The sequence below is a fragment of the Xenopus laevis genome, chromosome 1L (assembly GCF_017654675.1).
Source record: "Xenopus laevis strain J_2021 chromosome 1L, Xenopus_laevis_v10.1, whole genome shotgun sequence".
NCBI lineage: Eukaryota > Metazoa > Chordata > Amphibia > Anura > Pipidae > Xenopus > Xenopus laevis.
Genome location: NC_054371.1, coordinates 23,114,215 through 23,134,566, shown reverse-complemented (window position 1 = coordinate 23,134,566; position 20,352 = coordinate 23,114,215). Strand labels below are relative to the sequence as shown.

The window sequence follows — 20,352 nt, the reverse complement described above, 5'->3', positions numbered from 1 at the left end:
GCTCAGTCACCAATAGGAAAGACAACTTCCTGCACGTGCCAAAGCTTTGTCCTTAAAGGGATTCCATCATGATTTTTATGATGTCGTTTTTATTTCTAAATTACACGAACACTGCAAATAATTCACTCTACAATATAAAATTCAATTCCTGAAGTGTATTTAGTTGTAATATTGGTGTGTAGGTGCATCTCAGGTCATTTTGCCTGGTCATGTGATTTCAGAAAGAGCCAGCACTTTAGGATGGAACTGCTTTCTGGCAGGCTGTTGTTTCTCCTACTCAATGTAACTGAATGTGTCACAGTGGGACCTGGATTTTACTATTGAGTGTTGTTCTTAGATCTACCAGGCAGCTTTTTTCTTGTGTTAGGGAGCTGTTATCTGGTTACCTTCCTATTGTTCTGTTGTTAGGCTGCTGGGGGGGGGTGATATCACTCCAACTTGCAGTACAGCAGTAAAGAGTGACTGAAGTTTATCAGAGCACAAGTCACATGACTGGGGGCAGCTGGGAAATTGACAATATGTCTAGCCCCATGTCAGATTTCAAAATTAAATATAAAAAAATCTGTTTTCTCTTTTGAGAAATGGATGTCAGTACAGAATTCTGCTGGAGCAGCACTATTAACTGATTCATTTTGAAAAAAACATGTTTTCCGATGATAGTATCCCTTTAAAGGATCTGTTGACTTTTAAGTTAACTTTTAGTATGATATACAATGGCTAATGCTAAACTAATTTTCAATTGCCCTTTGTTTTTTCTTTTTTATAGTTTGAATTATTTGCCATCTTCTTTTGACTCTTTCCAGCTTTCAAGTGAGGGTCACTGACCCCATCTATAAAACAAATGCTCTTCAAGGCTACACATTTATTGTTATTGCTACTTTTTATTTCTCATCTTTCTATTCACCTCTCCTATTCATATTCCAGTCTCTTATTCAAATCCATGCATGGTTACTAGGGTAATTTGGAGCCTAGCAACCAGATGGCTGAAATTGCAAACTGAAGAGCTGCTGAATAAAAAGCTAAATAACTCAAAAACCACAAAAAATAAAAAATGAAAACCAATTGGAAATTGTTTCAGAATATCACTGTCTACATCATACTAAAAGTTAACCCAAAGGTGAACAACGATTTTAAGCAAAGCAACGGGTTTAGTGGAGGAGATTTCCGCTAGTCAGCACCGATCCTGAGACGGCTCCTGCAATGCCGCCGCCCCCCCCTCGCCGGCTTACCTGTTGGGAGGGGAGGCAGGAACTCTAGTGTGGAGAGCGCAATTGCACTCTCTCCCAATAGTACAGCCGAATTTCCGGTTTAAAAAAATGCAAATTCAGCTCTTAAAGGTGCAGGAACGGCTTTTTGCCGCCCCTGGAATCCTCTCTGGCGCTGCCTCATTGGCGGAGCGCCCCTGCCGCTAGTTGTACCGTGAGCTGCGCGACACAAATGAAGGATTTACAATTGTAAGAAAAGAAAATCATCGGAATCCAGTGGGAAAGTTGAAAGGATTTTATTTGTGAGTAAAGTAACAGTACAGTAAGGTAAGAAAGGGCAAATAATAACAAGAAGAATATACTGTGTAACCTTTTGTATATCCATACTTGACTATACTTCATACAAAGACCTGAAACAAATAAAGAGAAATCATTGAATAAGCAGCAACAAGAGAATAAAGGGCAAATCTGCCGATGAAAAACCAAGCAAAGATTCAGAACGTCCGTGACAAAAAGCATTGAAAGGAATATTGAAAGGAATATTGAAAGGAATATTGGAAGGAATATTGAAAGGAATATTGAAAGGAATATTGAAAGGAATATTGGAAGGAATATTGGAAGAAACAATGGAGTGTTGCTGGGCAGAATGTGAGTGCTGATAGCTGCATGCAGCTCAATGTAGTGATCACTAGTGATGAGCCGTACAATACTCAGGCTACACTACATGGACAACGGGTGACAGTTGCATTGGGCAGAGATATAAGAATTGCCCCGTCATTCACCTTAAGGCATTGGTTAGAATGATGTAGCTCTGTGACATCACAGTTAAAGCAGTAACGATCGCGAAGTGCATAACTGCCGGCCAACCATAACCATTCCTCTACTGTGGGACATACACTGGGCCCAAAGCTCACAATCTAATGTACAATGTGCATGCTGCCATAGCGTAAGTTAGTAATGTAGCCCCGCGCATTTCATACATTAAAGCACAAAGAATGGCCATGGGAAGGGGGCCTCACTTTGTTCCACAATATCTTATTAAAATATCTGACAGCGGTAACAAATAAAACACGGCTGTTATTGCCTTTATATTCTCCTCCCTCCTTTCCATTTTCTCCCGACTCATTCACTGCAAGTGGAAAGTGTTCTGAGGCTCACGCAGCTGCTTTATATACAAACTTCACATTTGTCCTCAGAGGAGGAGGAGGCTACAAAGTGCCAATGGTGTCCCCGTGCCAATGATTGTGTGCATGCAAGGGCCTGTGTAATAGAATAGGAAAATAGAGTGCAAGCTCACGTGTGTGTGTGTAGCCAACACATGGATGTACAACTTCCAGTTAGTGAAGGCAATAGAGATTCCATTAGAGAGATGAATTCACCGGTCACATTTACACTATAGGATTTCCTTGTGTCTGTGTGTGTGTCTGTCTGTGTGTGTGTCTGTCTGTGTGTGTGTCTGTCTGTGTGTGTGTCTGTCTGTGTGTGTGTCTGTCTGTGTGTGTGTCTGTCTGTGTGTGTGTGTGTCTGTCTGTGTGTGTGTCTGTCTGTGTGTGTCTGTCTGTCTGTCTGTAGTCAGAGATGTAATGGTGCAAATAGTGGTCACATGCCCCTCTGTAGAATAAAAGCTGCTGCTATTGGAGGGATTCTGGGCACAGTCACAATATCATTCAGTATACAAATAAAGAGACGTCTATTCTGTGCTGCTGCCCCGGGGTACATACAATATATTGTCAGGCCACCGCCATAAAAAGAGCTGTGATTGGGGGGTAGAAAACAACTGTATCCAATCAGGCCCCCAGTTATCCCTGGCTTGGCACTGTAAATCCATGGAGCAGCCAGGACAGAAAATCAGGAAATAAAACCAAATTATATGTATATGTATAATACACAAAAGCCATGAATATCTTTTATATCCTTATAAATGGTTCTAGTGATGTCATTTCTGTCACACGACTCAGTGAAACTTGTGTATTATAATAAATAAAGTACCCCCTGTTGTAAAATATGAGGATATTAGAAGTTACGTCGGAGTTCCATGACCTTCGGCCTCATGTTTTTATATGGTCATGGAACTCCTCGGTAACTTATAATATCCTTATATTTTACAATAGGGGGTACAGGCAAGTTGGCAACACAGACCCATAACACTGCGGATTATTAAGAGTTAAACCATAAACTGGAGGAAAGTTTCTGATTTGATGAGAATTTGCTCCAATTGTTTCCCATACAAGTTTCTTTGTTCCCAAAGCTTCCCAGAATTCAGCAGGAGTGCTGGTCCCATGCAACAAACAATTCAGCACAAAAGAATACATGGTAGAATTCTGAGATATCGGATTAAAATCATCTTTGCTTGACTGGATTACACAGGCGCCTCATGCTCCTCCCCCAGAGCGGTGGTGGGCAGGGCTAGAAGACTCCACTGTTGCACCCAACTCTGATTGGCCAGTGAAGCCATTGATACAGTGATAAGTGTAACACAGGATCTAATGGGGGAGGGACATTAGTACTAAAGCTTGTCTAGCACAGGGTGAAGCAGAGAGATGTATATACAAGACAGGAGTGTGAGGGATCAGTATATATATATATATATATATATATATATATATATATATATATATATATATATATATATATATATATATATATATATATATATATATATATATAGCATGTGATGGTTTATTGGTCAGTCAGGTACATGATTAAAACAAGGGGTTGGGGCTATAGGCTTACACTGAGCATGTGCAGTTACGTGACCCCACATTATCAGCTGAACTCATCAGTTAGCACCTAAAATGCGAGTGGATTTCCCGGATTAACCAGGAGAACGAAGCGCTGACTAACGAGGAGGTTCAGTTGCATTCCTTTATATAATGAGAGATACAATGGGGTACAATGTAGCGGCTACGAGCAGACCCTCAGAAACATGACAGTGCGCCTGCACATCCTCACGACTCGCTCTTCTTTTTGTTCTTTTTCAGGAAGGAAGGGGTACGGAATTTCTTTTTCTTTTTGGAAGGAGATTTGCCTGGGGATTCATCGCTACCGGCATCTACTAGGGATGCATCCGCAGGGGCGGGGTCTGCCTGCACAGGCTCCTCAGTGGGTGTGTCTTTGGGCTGGGGCTCCGCCTCTTCCTTCTCTTCAGGGGCGGATTCTGTAGGGAGCTTAGTTATGTCTCTGTCACAAGGAACACTTTGTTCATCCCCTTCTTTTGCTGAAATTGGGGTGGCCAGTTCCTCAGATGGCTCGTCTGGGGTGAGGTCTGGGAGCGTTTGCTTGAACGTTGCAGCATCACTGTCATCTTTGTAGGTTTGCTCCTGCTGCGATTCTGTGGGAGGGGCGGAAAGACAAGGGTAAGTGAACAGTGTCTGGTCTTACCACATTCTCACATAATAATATTACACACTTGTTACACCAACAAACACCGCCATGTTTAATACACTCCTCCAGTCGTCAATGGACTGTGGGCGGAGCCATTCCCAGATGGGCGGGATCAGTAACATCTATGTAACTCTGTATCTAGCCAAAAGTATTCTGGGACACCACAGAGAGAGCACAGAAGTGATCACCTGCACAAGTGTGTAATATATTCACGTGAGATTAACCCTGGTATGAGGGGCGGCGGTTTATATGTTTAAGGAAAAAGCAGGCGGAAATTGAAGTTAAAAAGCAGTCAAACACTCAGAGACTCGTCAAAGGCTGAACAGCTTCAAATAATAATAATAATTATAAAAAAAAAAAATGATGACGACATATTGAATATTAGAATGTTGTCAGATGACATTGAATCGTTAGCAATGTACTAAACTTTCCAAATGAGTCGTATCCCCACCAGCAATGAACTGATTTGCCCTCACCAATATTTAATTTCCTCTTAAAGGGGTTGTTCACTGTTGAGTTAATTTTTAGTATGATGAAGAGAGTGATATTCTGAGGCAATTTGCAATTGGTCTTGTGGCTTTTGAGTTATTTAGCTTTTTATTCAGCAGCTCTCCAACTTGCCATTTCAGCCATCTGGTTGCTAGGGTCCCAGTTACGCTAGCAACCACACACTGATTTGAATAAGAGACTGGAATATGAATAGGAGAGGCCTGAATAGAAAGATGCAATAAAAAGTAGCAATAACAATATATTTGTAGCCTCACAGAGGATTTGAAATCTGGAAAAAGTCAGAAGAAAGAGGCAAATAATCAGGGTCAGACCAACGGGACACCGGGAAAAAACCTGGTGTGCCACCTCCGGCCCAGACCCCCTCCACCGATATGCCGGGCCCCCCCCCCCACCGAGAAAACATACTGAGGCGGCATGCACCAGCATTTGTGCATGGAGGGCCCGGAGTTGGCGCATGGGCGCGGGTGCCCTGGAGTTCACGCATGTGTGCTGGGGGCCCCTAGAGGTTTGGAACCCGGTGGGCCCCTAATGTCCAATCTGACCCTACAAATAATTATAAAACTATGAAAAATAAATAATGAAGACCAACTGGAAAGTTACTTAGAATTGCCATTCTAGAACATACTAAAAGTTAACAAAGGTGAACCACCCCTTTAAGTACAGCTGCATTACCGTTGTGTGTTACCAACAACTATTATTTAAACGTATGGGCAGGGCTTCTGAGCATTAATCATTTAACCTACTGATTACTAGGGGGTAAAACAGCCGGAGCAGCTACGTTTGTCAGCAGCATAAAGAGAGGGAAGAAAACTGGGTATGAGGAAGAAACGGTAAGAGGAATAAATGAGAGGAGAAAAGTTTGAAAGCAGGAGAAAAGACAGTTCAGGAAGGAGGAGAGAAAGATCAGCACAAAACAGTTCATAAAAAGAGAAATAGAGAAGAGAGAGAAGTAGAAGAGTAGAACAAATTAGAGAAGAGAGAGAAGAAGAAGAGTAGAACAAATTAGAGAAGAGAGAGAAGTAGAACAAATATTCAAACAGTAATAGGATATAGGATCCCACCTGGTTGGGAGGAGGCAAGAGCTTTGCTTTATATGTACCTCCCCTCTCTATGAAGTAGGACAGAACCTTTCAGCAATATTCTAGTTTGCTCCATGTCTTCCAGAATGTTCTATACGTATCTATACAACGGGGCAGATCTATTACACACCCAACCACAGTTGGCAGTTAAATCTATTTTTCCAATTATGAAAAATTTTCTGAAAGTTATCCATATAGGTTATTAGTGCTTGGTGCAGCTCAGTGGCAGCATTGAGCACTTACACCCTTTCAAATCATTAATCGCTGCTAATCCCACGTGGGGATGAACCATCTGGACAAATTATTTTGCACGTTGCAGCAAATTGTTCCAATGCAGAAGGTAAATGTTTGTGTAGAACTACTCATCTGTACGGCTTGTCAAACAAAACGACGGCTGATAAATCAATCCATATTTATTTTTTTGCCAGTACTGGAGATAAAATGGAAATCACAGTCTGATTTTGTAAAAGATCTGTCTGATGTGACCCTCAAAAGTATTTCTAATGGCCCACTGTCTACCTATAGGCTCCATGTGCATCCTCATTTCAATATAATCTGGCTAACAAATATATATATATATATATGTAATCTTGATAAAGACCCCATTGAGGGTCGAAACATCAATTCTGAATAAAGTTTTTTAATGTTTAAGTCCCTAGAGTGCAACAGCACTCTCTCTCTTATCAGTTATAAAGGATGAGTAGTGATGTAATTTCTGTCACACGACTCACTGAAACGTGTGTATTATAATAAATAAAGTACCCCCTGTTGCAAAATATGAGGATATTAGAAGTTACCTCAGAGTTCCATGACCTGTATAAAAAACACTCAGCCTTCAGCCTCATGTTTTTATATGGTCATGAAATTCCTTGGTGACTTATAATTATTATTTATTCACTATATAATACACAAAAGCCATGAATATCCTGTAAATTATATCCTTATAAACGGTGACTAGTGATGTCATCAGTTATAAACGGTGAGTAGTGATGTAATTTCTGTCACATGACTCACTGAAACTTGTGTATTATAATAAATAAAGTACCCCCTATTGTAAAATATAAGGATATTAGAAGTAACCTCGGAGTTCCATGACCTGTAACCTCGGAGTTCCGGCCTTGTGCTTTTATATGGTCATGAAACTCCTTGGTGACTTATAATATCCTTATATTTTACAATAAGGGGTACTTTATTCACTATATAAAGCTCTGGTTATAATCAGAGCTTAGTAAAGTCATTTTGGTCACATGACTCACTAAAACGTGTCTATTATAATAAATAAAGTACCCCCTGTTTCAAAATATGAGGATATTAGAAGTAACCTCGGAGTTCCGTGACCTGTATAAAAACACTCGGCCGATATGGTCATGGAACTCCTTGGTAACTTATAATATCCTTATATTTTACACGAGGAGGTACTATATATATATATATATATATATATATATATATATATATATATATATATATATATATATATATATATATATATATATATATATATATATATATATATATATATATATATTTATATGTATAAATATATATATTTGGGCAAATATATATATATATATATATATATATATATATATATATATATATTTTTATATTTGCCCACTACATGGGAAAATTGGAAGGAAACAATCGTATCGTAAGGTATGTGCAGAGACAAGAATGATTTTGTCTATTTATCATCACCACCAAGTACTAAACAAAATAGAGCTGTGGAATCTGCAAAGGATAATAATGAAATGTAACTCCCAATTAAGCCCTATTGGATGTTGAATGCCATGGCTACACAGGAACTTGTTTATAATAAGTATATAAGTATAAGTATATAAGTATATCAACTTGGTACATGTGACAAGGCAGAGGTTTCCATTTAAGGGCCCACTCTAATAAAGTATAGGGCTGACCTCTGCAATTTCAATTTCCCACTCTCTGTCGAACCCAGGAGAAAAAAGCCTGGATTGCTGTGGTTAGTAAAACTGAAATAAAGATGTGATAGAATGAAGCAAAGCACAGAAGGATTCGGGGATAAAATAAAGGAAGCGGAGAATGAAATGCTACTTACTATGGTAACAGGTATTCTTTAGCATATCCGTCTCCTGTTTGCAAGGCAGCCACAAGAAGAAAAAAAGCACAAGTGGAAAAAAAAATCGAATGCATTCATCGAAGTTGTTGGGCTAAATGTCAGCTGAATGGCTGGTGCCACTCAGGAGATGACAGCGAGACACGTGATTGTCAGTATGAGGAAGGGAAATAGAAACACAACAGAGCTGAGAGCATAGGCAGCTGAGCCAGAAATAAAACAGATGGCGAACTGTAGGGTCACTATTCACGCCTAACGCTAAATATTCTAATAGAGAAGTTCACACACACACAGGGGCAATTTGTATGAACACGGGGCTTGCACCTTCAACATGGGACAAACTGGCGGTACAATTCTTAGGGACAGATGGCAGTTGGATACTAGAACATTCCATGCATAGTTTCTGGCCAGTTTTTGGCCTTATTGCACAATATTAGTTTCTCAGACGTTACCCCAAACCAGGATCAATGAAAACGTGTTAGCTGCCCTGCTACGATTTTACACACTACAAGTAAATACATTGCGTTCAAGTAGAAACACGGTATCGCTTTAAAGGGAAAGATGTTACATTTATAGGAAAGAGGCTTATCAAAATCCCTGACTACAGGGTATAGGATCTGTTATCTGTAAACCTGTTATCCAGAAAGCTTCGAATTACAGAAAGGCTGTCTCATATAGACTCTAATTAATCCAAATTTTAAAAAAAATTATTTGCTTTTTCTCTGTAATAATAAAACAGCAACTTGTACTTTATTAAAACTAAGATTTAATTAGTCATTATTGGAAGTAAAAGCAGCCTATTGGGTTTATTTAATGTTTATATGATTTTCTAGTGGACTTAAAGTATGAAGATCCAAATTACGGAAAGATCCATTATCCAGAAAGCCACAGCATTCTGAATAACAGGTCCCATGTACTAAGATATAATCCTTATTAGTCCCCCCCCCCGGGGAAATGCCCCATACTTTATACTTACCCCTCGGCACAAATTCAGGCATCACAGTTCCACGCAGCCATCTTCCGGGTCTTCGTCTTCTTCCAGCGCTTTGGCAATTCTCGCGAGTTTCAGCGCATGTGCAGTTGTTGGTAACCGCCAAATTGCTCCAACTGTGTATGTGCCGACATGCCGATCTCCCACTCCGCTTGCCGAAGACCCGGAGGATGGACGTGTGGAACTCGGATGCCAGAAACTGCGCTGAGGGGTTAGTATAAGTATGGGGCATTTTCCCGGGGGGCAGTTAGGCTGGAGGGAGGAGGGTCTACGTGGGGTAGGGGGTGCGGGTTTATTTCTTAAAGGGTTGAATTTTCCTTTAAGGTATGATGGTCAAAATTACGGAAAGATCCATTATCCTGAAAACCCCAGGTCCCAAGCCTTCTGGATAACAGGTCCCATACCTGTATTCCCTACTCCTTTATTCCAGATAGGAAGCACTTGCTCTGAAGGGGGATGTTCTGCTCAATCTAAATGAGCACTAAAAGAAATCATATGAATAATGACATTTAAAGCCTAGAATGCATTATATGGGCAAAGGCTGGACAACCAGTGGCTAAATGGGGCACCATTAACTTGTATGGCTATGGAAATGCAACAAGTCTTCCCAGGTGATTTTATTTACAGGGATACATGTAGCCAAACATACTGGTCACTTGGCACCGTATTACACACCAAGGTACAATAACGATTCAGTTGTTAAGAGAATAGAAAAGAACAATGGAAGAAGAATATAAAGCTACTTTGGGGCATGTGTATCAATAACAAAAGAACACTGGGCGGCTCCAGTATGAGTCTCTTGTGCAGTGGGAGAAACATTCAGTTTAAAATGTCCTTACTGTATATGATATATAGCTTTGTATGACAAGTACTTTTCCATTATCCAAACCTACCAACAGCAGCACATGTACCCAGGCCTGAGTGTGTGTAACATTTAGTGCAACACCTACAGTTAAACACCAACGTACCTTCTGGTTTAATGGGTGTGCTTGGGGGTGTGCGAATGTGTTCAGCTGGCGCTTCCTTCTCATCTGCCGGCTCTTCTAATTGTTCTGCACAATTAAACATAAAAGAAGACCATCAGAATGCAATTATAGATGTATTTGTGGTAGGGATGCACCGAATCCAGGATTCGGGTTCAGGATTCTGCCAGGATTCAGCCATTTTCAGCAAGATTCGGCCGAATCCTTCGGCCCGGGTGAACCGATTCCAAATTTGCAAAGGCAAATAAGGGGCGGGGAGGGAAAGGGTGTGACTTTTTGTCACAAAACAAGGAAGTAAAAAATGTTTTCCCATTCCCACCCCTAATTTGCATATGCAAATTAGGATTCGGTACAGTATTCAGCTGAATCCAAATCAGTGGATTTGGTGCATCCCTAATTTCTGGTGCTACTACTGTAAGGGGCAGATTTATCAAAGGTCGAATGTTAGAGTTTTTTTAATTCGAATGAACCTAGAAATACGAATAGTATCATATTTAAGAAAAAAAACTTGAATGTCTAAAACCTGTAAGAAACTTACCGAAAACTCGAATCGAATTTGATTAAACCAGAATTGAGTTTTTTCTCCAAAAAAACTTGAATGTCAGGAAGGCTATTAACATCTTCAAATGGGTCAATCGAATTCTGCCACTTACTCCTACATGAACTCGGCAGGTTTTAGGTGGAGAATAGTCAAATTCGAGTTGTTCCCAGGGTCGAGGTATGATAAATCTCGAATTCGAATTAGAGTTTGGATTATCCCCAACTCAAATTTGCCAAAAATCCAACTCAAAAATGTACATTTCCAATTCGAATTCAAATATCCAATTCGAACCTTAATAAATCTGCCCCTAAATGTGTGTTACTCCTCCCAAAAGAATTTAAATACAATCAGAAAGTCTAAAGCCTGCCCAATCATTAACCAACGTTATAAAAGTTGTCTGCACCAATCAATGCTAGCTTTACCCCAAGAACCACCTGTGAGGTATCTTTGTTCAACAGTTGGATTTTAAACCAGAAGCCCTGTGTTAGAACAGCACCACAACACCATACGAGCAGGAAGAGAGATTTCCAGAGAACCTTATATATAAGAGTGATCATAGAGGTAAGAAAGAGACAGAGCTGATTAAGGAAGGATGGTGGAAGGCTTGATTGTGGAGGTTTCTCATTGGTTGGAGGGTACCTGTGGTACTAGCTATGAAGTCAGAGCTGAAGTTAAGGGCACGGATGACGGCTGAATGGAATTCCTTATGGGGTGAAAGAATCTCTTCTGGCTTTACTTCTGCATTTAAGACCCCTGTAATAGGTAACTCAGAGTGATCGTGTTCTGACGCAGCTATAGGTTCCTCACCATTGACTTCAGCTAGAGATGTTTGTATCTGCTCAGTGCCTTCTGCCTCACTTTGGGACTTTACAGCTTCTCCATTTGGCCCGTGAATGGAAACTTCTTGTAGGGACGTCTTCTGCACAGCAGTCTGGGACAAGTCATCTAGGTGGGACACATGTTGCACAGTTGTACACACGAGCAGATATGCAAACGCACCAGGTGATTAGTGCAAGAGGAAGAATGCTCTGATGTTTCACTAACAGCTTTGTAACATACAGGATACTTACCCAATAAGCTGCTAGTAATAAATGTTACAAGAGAACACAAATGCAGGACAGAGTGTAATCTGCAGGATATTACAATGTTTACTAGATACTCTATGTTGCCCTGCATTAGCTAAGGGAAATCACAGCTCCGTGTCAATGGGAGAGACAATTAAGTCCAACTAGAGGGTGAATGCATATATGACAAATGATGATTATCACTAACTATAACAGGCCGATTTAAGACCACATCACTGTTATCTAATGGTTTAGTGCCCCTTTAAAGGAGAAAGTCTAGGATGGGGTTAAAGAATAACTGAATAAATTAGGCTAGGTTATATTTAAAGGATTAGGAAAGTTAAACTAAAGAAGTAGCTAGAAATGTTGTACATTATGTTTTGTGCTTCTGTACCAACCCAAGGCAATCACAGCCTTAAACAACGTTTACTACGAGCTAAATTACTAATCTGACCCAAATCTGAATTGCCCTGGAACAGAGAGGTGCCACTTGTCTGACCCCAATCGTTTTTTACCTCTCTAATCCTCTCACACAGGCTCTTTCTGATGAGACTATTTGGTCCATTTCTTTCAATGCAGCAGGACAGCCAATAGAGTAAGTGCTAATGTCACTGTGTAGGTATTGGAGGATTATGACTACGATCTATTAACATAAAGGCAACAAACCTTCAGTGTCCTTCTGTTTCCGTTCAATTTCCTTGCGATACTCTTCCAGTTCTCGGTCTGAGAATTTGTTGAATGGGTTTGGGCCAGTGGTGCTGACAATCATTTTGGGCTGATATTCCTTCTCAATGATAGCTTTGGATGCAGTCACCAGCTCTCCCTTTTTAAAGGAAAACAAAAACAAAACACAGGTATTGTGTAAGCGTTCTATACAAATACACACAAAGGCATTGTGCATTAGTCACCATGAAAGAATAGCAGTTTTTATATTATATTTATGTTATATATATTTATAGTTTTGTTTACAGAAGCCTGTGGAAATGCTTCCCCTTTACAACCCTTTAGTGGACATGACCCACTTACAATTTGTTTTTTTCCCCTCAAATATGAACAGTTTTAATATGGTAAAATGCTGAAAAATAAGGCTGCAAATGTAGAACCTACAGCAAGGTGGATTTATCTTGCATATGATTTACCCATTGAAACTGCAGAGCTACAACAGCTTGATAGCAACAGCTCTGAGTCAAAGGTCACAACCTTAACAGGCTATTTTGTGTATACGCCGAGAAGTGGTGTATTTTGTAAATGTTTTCCCCCAGGTATGTGGGGATCCCAGTGCACAAACTGATCTAACGACTAAGTAAGTGTTTTCAAAACAGACAGCACAGGCCTGTTGTTACTATACCAGGGGTGAAGTTGTAATGATAATATGGAAAATAAGGGTTCAAAAATTCTGGGAAAAGGACACAACCCAAACCAGACAAATTCCCACAAATTTGCAAGATTAAGGGTAGAGACACACGGTCAGATTTGGGGAGATTAGTCGCCCGCCGACAAATCTCCTCTTCTTCAGGGCGACTAATCTCCTCAAACTGCCTTCCCACCGGCTAGAATTAAAATCACAGTAAGGATGGCACTCTGAGCGATTCGTTTTCCGAAATCGCCCGAAGTGTCCTCGAGAGGCGAGAATGCCATCCCGCCGGTGATCTTCATTCTAGCCGGAGGGAAGGCAGTTCGGGGAGATTAGTCGCCCTGAAGAAGAGGAGATTTGTCGCCGGGCAACTAATCTCCCCGAATCTGACCATGTGTTTCTGCCCTAAAGGGAATGTAAACTCAAAACTTGGGACAGGCCTAGACCTAGTCCATTCCTTCTTTTAGTCCATACCAACACCTTTATGGGGTTAGAGGTATTCTTCCCCTTCCTTTGAGATGCAGAGGCTTGCCAGAGAGAAGGTTATCAATTAAACAGGTGAAAGCAACCAGTTCTCCCTAAATCAGTTAATTTTTTGTGGAAATGATCAGTTTAAACCCTGTGTTAAGGCCCGAAATTTGTCCAGGGCTCCCTTTGGCAATGCCATAGACACAGGACAAGCCATTTCCTAGCATTTTTCCAAGAACTTTTAGGTTCATTGCTGCCATACGAACTGGACCTTCCACTTGCCTCTACTCTTCATTGCTCCCCCCTGGGAATCCAGGCACCCCTAAAGCTGCTGCAGTAGGAAAAAGCCCTAGGTTCCTTATAGAGAAAACAACCTGTCTAGGACAGCAAGTATGTGTTCACCCCTAAATCTCACTGACACTTCAGTCAGGCTTCCACGAGTATCTAGGAGAGCAAATTATTTGCCCATTATTTACCACAAATCTCAATACACGGCCTCTCCAACAGACCCAGAGTCTGGGAACACTGCTCCATTGCTGTTGGACTGCACTTTCCTGGGATGGTGAGAGTTGGGCTACATATACTCCCAGAAAAAAACACCCACCCACCCACATTCTTGTGCAACAAAACCTGCATATCCTTCTGTATAAACCTGAAGCAGCACATAATGAAGCATTCAAGACACTTCCCAGTAAGGAGTTAATAATGTGCAATTAAAGACAGATGGGAGTCGTTATGCAAATAAGACTGAGAACGTCGTTTGTTCGTCTGCTTTCCATCACTGTCAGTAGGGTTGCTCCACACCTTTGATCACTTCAGCAGAATAAGGCTGTTATTTATCACATGGCAAAGCTAGGGAACCTTGAAATCCCATTTACACTTTCTCCCACTCACTGTAATGGGAGCCTCCTGACACTGCTGGTACAGGCTCTGACAACTGCCTGTAGTAGTGCTCTAGTGAGGAGGAGGAGGGGGAGTGCCCACTGAAGTCAATGGGAGGTGGTACATCTGGTCTTGAGCATTTCAATGGCTGAAATTGTCCTCCATTCCAAAATCAGCTTATTGGGCAGTGTATGGGGCCCTCAGACAGGTTTCCCCAATACATATCTGGCCAGGTCGATCAGGTGGGTTTAAAAATCCCGTTGGATCAAGGACTGTGTCTGTTTGTTGATGTGGTTCTTAATTCAACCACCCATATTCTCCTTGTTGTGATCCGATCCGTCCACGAATGGATAAGCCCAATATCGCCCACTTCCAAGCGGATCTCCATATGTATGGCCAGCTTTAGGGGCAGATTTACTAACACTGGGGAAATATTCTCAATCTTTATCATTCCCCCTGACCTGCTAAAACAAAATTCACCTCCCATTTTTTCCCCAGCAAGGAAAATTAAAAATATTTTCAGGCAATTACTACTCTACCAGGTGTGATTTCCCTACACATGGCCATTATAAGAAACTTAAGCTGATGTGGGAAAAAAATGTCAGACTTTGCCAAAGTGATATTGTGACAATTTAGGCAACAGATTATAATATTTTTAGCCATTATTTCCTTATACTACTGTGATATGAAGATCAGATGATAGATAGATAGATAAACAGATACAGGCAGACAGATAGATAGATAAACAGATAGATATATTGATAGATGATAGATAGATAGATAGATAGATAGATAGATAGAGATGATATTCCTTATACTACAGTAATATGATGATAGATATATAGATCGATGATAGATAATATCTCTGCTTAAATCCTCAGCCTTGTAACCCAGAATCCCTACTGTGCTTTCAGGATTGCCATAGAAACCAGAATGTGTAGGCGAAAGCAAGGAGAAGAAAAGCAGGAATAGTGCTGGGGAGCAGCTCCTCTTTTTTTGTAACTGGATACGGGTGGGTCTTGCTGAAGAGACCATTAGCTAATACACAGAGAATGCCTGCCAGGGAGCTGCTGCAGACTCTATATCTCTTTCTTACATTTTACAATATATATATATATATTTTTTTTTTTCATCTGAAAATTAAGACTCTGAAGTCTCTATTTTATTTCAAGTCAGGGATCAGTATATGTCATTAGCATACAAACACAGTGTCCTAGGGCTGCCACGTCTCAAATATTTTTTCTTTACCTCATTTTAACCCCCAAACGGGATTTAATATTCACTTCATCTCTAGATTCTTTCAATACCAATTTTGTACACGTCACCCCCAGCAGTCATTGAATCCCTCCTTTACCTTGTTCCATGTTGAAGTGATGGATTTTGGGATTCTGCCCATTGTAGAAAGCTGAATCTATTTCTCAAGACTTTTCATCAATGGGGGGAGCTTTTTCCCCATCAAGACCAGTGTGTTTTGGAAGCTGCATACTCTTAGAAGTAGCTGCTTTAAAGGGTGGTTCACCATTAAGTTAACTTGTATTTTGTTATAGAATGGCCAATTCTAAGTAATTTTACAGCTGGTCTTAATTATTTATATCTTATAGTTTTTGAACTATTTGCCCTCTTTCCAGCTTTAAAATGGGGATTACTGACCCCATTTAAAAAACAAATGCTCTGAAAAGCTAAAAATGTATTGTTATTGCTACTTTTTATTACTCGTCTTTCTATTAAAGTCCTCTCCTATTTATATTCCAGTCTTTTTATTCAAATCAGTGCATGGTTGCTAGGGTAACTAGCACCCAGATTGCTGAAGCTGCAAACTGGAGAGCTGCTGAATAAAAAGTCAAATAACTCAAAAACCACAAATCATAAAAAATAAAAATCAACCACAAATGGTCTCAGAATATGACACTCTACATCACACTAAAAGCTAATAAAAAATATTTGGGCACCCCCATGGGACATGCACAAGGACTACAGTTGAACTAAGCATAAACTCCCCCCCCCCTATGATCTGTGTACCTTGAGTCAGTTTGTTTTTTTAAATAAAAACATTGAGTAAAAACAAAACCAAACACACACCGTTCCTATAGAAACAAAGATGAGCAAATGTTTCTGGAAACATCCAGAAGTGATTATTTACATTCAACAGCAGGCCAATTCTAAATGGGGATATTACACAGGCGACACTTTGCCCGAGAATATATAAGGCATGAATAGCCGGTAAAATATATAGTGAATAATGTACCCCCTCTTGTAAAATATAAGGATATTATAAGTTACCGAGGAGTTTCATGACCATATAAAAACACGAGGCCGAAGGTCGAGTGTTTTTATACAGGTCATGGAACTCTGAGGTAACTTCTAATATCCTCATATTTTGCAACTGGGGGTACTTTATTTATTATAATACACAAGTTTCAGTGAGTCATATAACAGAAATGACATCAGAACTCACCATTTATAACTGATGACATCAGAACTAACCGTTTATAAGGATATAATTTACAGGATATTCATGGCTTTTGTGTATTGTATTGAAAGACTTACAAAAAGAAAAATACATACATCTATAATGTACACACGTTGAAAGACAAGACACCGGCTGAAAGAGATTTCATGCTGGGCAGATGATACACTATATTCTACTATAACAGGGAGCACAGCAAGAACACTTCAATGCTGGAATAGATCTGTATAAGCCACAACAGGAAACACATTAAACTTTTAAAGCAGCAGTGACAAGGGCCCTGCCAGCCAAATATAGGCAGTAACGATTTAGGTCACTGAAAATGACATTTTTAGATCCTCCTCTTTCTGTGCCGAACGTGATCCCGTGTTACAATCCGTTTTTGTCAGTAGTAACGTATCACAGAATAGCAGATCTGATGCGGTATATCTGGTGGCCATAGATGCACCGATAATATTGTACAAAACTAATTTTCGTACGATATTCGGTGCAAGACGTTTATCAAAGAAGACTTGGATATCGGTTGGCTCATTAATCGGGCTTCCCGGAAAATTATGATCGGGGGCCTTTGAAGGTACATCGCAAATTGTTAGTGCGGAATCATCAGATACAGGTAAAATTCTATTGTTTCTAATAAACATATAGACAATGGTGTGTGGCTCTGTCTTAGAGCAAAAAAGAAAAAAAAGAGACATTAAAAAGAAAGTTATAAAGTGGTCTCTTAACAGGGAAACCCCCAGTCCAAGGGTTGGCAATCATTTTTTTACAGTATGCAGAAAATTCAAAAATAGGAAGAGACCAACTACTATTAAAGCAGTAGCCCAAGTATTTCTAAAGTTAAAGGGGACCCGTCAACCAAAAAAATGCTATGTTATCATGTTAGTCAAGCAAATTTAACTTAAATTATACTGTATAAATTATTTGAATCTTGTTTCCATCAGTCTGGGAATTCATAATTATTACAAGCAGGCAGGAGCCATTTTGTGGACACTGTTATTAAGACAAGTCTTGTATCATCTCAGAATCTGTTTGTGCACCAGAATGAGGGACCTGATGTCCATCCCCATGTCCTGTTACACAATTAAATGGTTAAGAGAACTGGGGGAATGTGGGAAGAGCAGTGACATGTAGGAAGTGCTGAATGGAAAGTGAAAGTAATTGCTTGCCCCGCCTCTATGCCTAAGGCATAGAGGAGTGGCATGCAATAGTTGATTGACAGCTAAGATTTTTAATTGCATTAACAACAACTATGAATGCTATAATAAAAAAAGAATTTGGATTTCATGTTTAATTTGAAAAGGACTTTTATGATACAGCTTTTTATGTTTGGGTGACAGGTCCCCTTTAAAAAGACTTTATTAGGACATACATAAGCCTAACGCGTTTCATGTCTAAAGTGAGCACTTACTCATAGGCTTTAAGAATTCTATTCTGTTGTTTCTACCTGTACATCTGACTATTCAGCTCTACACATGTGTATTGAAACCAACAATATTTCTTGGAAAGATCGTAATTGTCGTGTGTATGGCCAGCAGTCACAGACCTCAGGAGGTAGAGGGCATCATGCCACCGCTGCTTTAGTGCTACCAAGATACAAACAGAAATGACATGGCTGTATGTACCTTTCTAACTGAGAGGGTTTTAGCAGGACTAAAGGTCTGCTCTGTAAGATCGAGCCCTTCAATAGTTTCCGAACAGTCTGAAAGAGGCGCATCCTGTAACAGTAAATGGAGTAAACAGAGCAAACTGACCTCACATTGTTATGAGCTGGATAGAAACATGCAGATATGTGGGCATGACAAGAGATGGGTGAGGCATGCATATAACACAGCGAAAATGAGGACTACTTGTAACGGCTTGTGTATTAAAGGAGAAGGAAAGCTACCAAAGCATTTTATTGCCAATGGATTAACCACAATAGTGCAAGCTATAACACTATATTTTTTCACAGAATACTTTACCATACCTGAGTAAACAGCTCTAGTAGCTCTGTTTGTTTAGGATACAGCTGCCATATTAGCTTGCTGTGACTTCACTTGCTGCCCAAGTCTCTTCCTCTTCTGAGCTATGGGCTCAGATTACTGGAGGGAGGGGGAAAAGGGAGGGGGAGAGGAGCAAACTGAGCATGCTCAAGCCCTAGCCCTAGAGATTTAAGCTGAAAACAGGAAGTCTGATACAGAAGCCCATGTGTACACAATAGAAGGAAAGAAATGCTGTGTTTCTTTTGACAGAGGAGCAGCATTACTGGTATATTTATATAGACCTTTCTGATAAAGCTTACTTAGCTTTAGCCTTTCCTTCTCCTTTAAGCGTAGAAGGTGGCTCCCTTGCATGGATAATTGTGTGTTATAAGGGTAGGCAGCATGTCAGGATGGAAATGAGCAGCTAACATATAGTATTGACTTTATCGGAGGGGGATATATTTGTATGGAAGCCTTTTACTTGCTGAATATACATTAGAGCAGAACAAATTCAGTAAATACTATAATAATAAGAAACACAAGTATATAGAGCAAAGACAAAAGCAATGTAATATATTAAATATTTGTTCTATCGTGAGAAGTGTAAAAGTTCAGTTCCAAATGACCACAAGGGTTCAATTATGAACACTGGGCAAATTTGCACCTAGGCAGTAACCCATAGCAACCAGAGATTTTTTTTTGCCCAGGTGCAAACTTGCCCAGTGTTTATAAATGCGCCCAACAGTGTTTAAAGCAAGTCGCCATATAGAAAGAAAAGGGGTACCGTTGGATCATAGTATGATAAATGGTAAATAGCAGGATAATCATTATTTTAGTAGTCCAAGATATGGAAGTGTTCTAGTGTAAGGCTACGGAGTAGTTCAACCACTGCCCAATTTAAAGGGGTAGTTCACCTTTAAAGTAACTTTTAGTATGATGTGTAGAGTGATATTATGAGATCATTTGCAATTGGTTTTCGTTTTTTTATTACTTGTGGGTTTTGAGTTATTTAGCTTTTTATTCAGCAGCTCACCAGTTTGCAATTTCAGCAATCTGATTGCTAGGGTTCAAATGCATTGATTTGAATAAGACACTGAAATATGAATAGAAGACTGAATAGAAAGAGGAGTACAGGTATGGGATGCGTTATTTGGAAACCAGTTATCCAAAAAGCTCCATTACAGAAAGGCAGCCTCTCATAGACTCCATTTTATCCAAATAATCTTTATGGGATGCACCGAATCCACTATTTTGGATTCAGCCAAACCCCTGAATCCTTTGGGAAGGATTCGGCCGAATACCGAACCAAATCCTAATTTGCATATGCAAATTAGGGGTGGGAGGGGGAAAACATTTTTCTTCCTTGTTTTG

The 20,352-nt window shown here is 40.0% G+C and overlaps 1 protein-coding gene across 19 annotated transcripts in view; it reads right to left on the bottom strand.

The window, feature by feature from the left end:
- Positions 1–4,056: 4,056 nt before the first annotated feature.
- add1.L (adducin 1 L homeolog) overlaps positions 4,057–20,352 on the bottom strand; it is a 59,024-nt gene continuing 42,728 nt past the window's right edge. For 3 of the 19 annotated variants that reach the window (XM_041587624.1, XM_041587622.1, XM_041587625.1), the window contains exons 14-18: positions 18,643–18,735; positions 12,516–12,672; positions 11,425–11,730; positions 10,230–10,313; positions 4,057–4,536 (exon numbers count right to left, since the gene is read on the bottom strand). In XM_041587624.1, the coding sequence (XP_041443558.1) occupies positions 4,154–4,536; positions 10,230–10,313; positions 11,425–11,730; positions 12,516–12,672; positions 18,643–18,735 (1,023 nt within the window). In that variant the 3' untranslated portion in view covers positions 4,057–4,153. Of the gene's footprint in view, positions 4,537–8,251; positions 8,287–10,229; positions 10,314–11,424; positions 11,731–12,515; positions 12,673–18,642; positions 18,736–20,352 lie in introns of those variants that run through there. The other 16 variants (XM_041587626.1, XM_018228135.2, XM_018228153.2 and 13 more) reach the window with 9 other exon arrangements.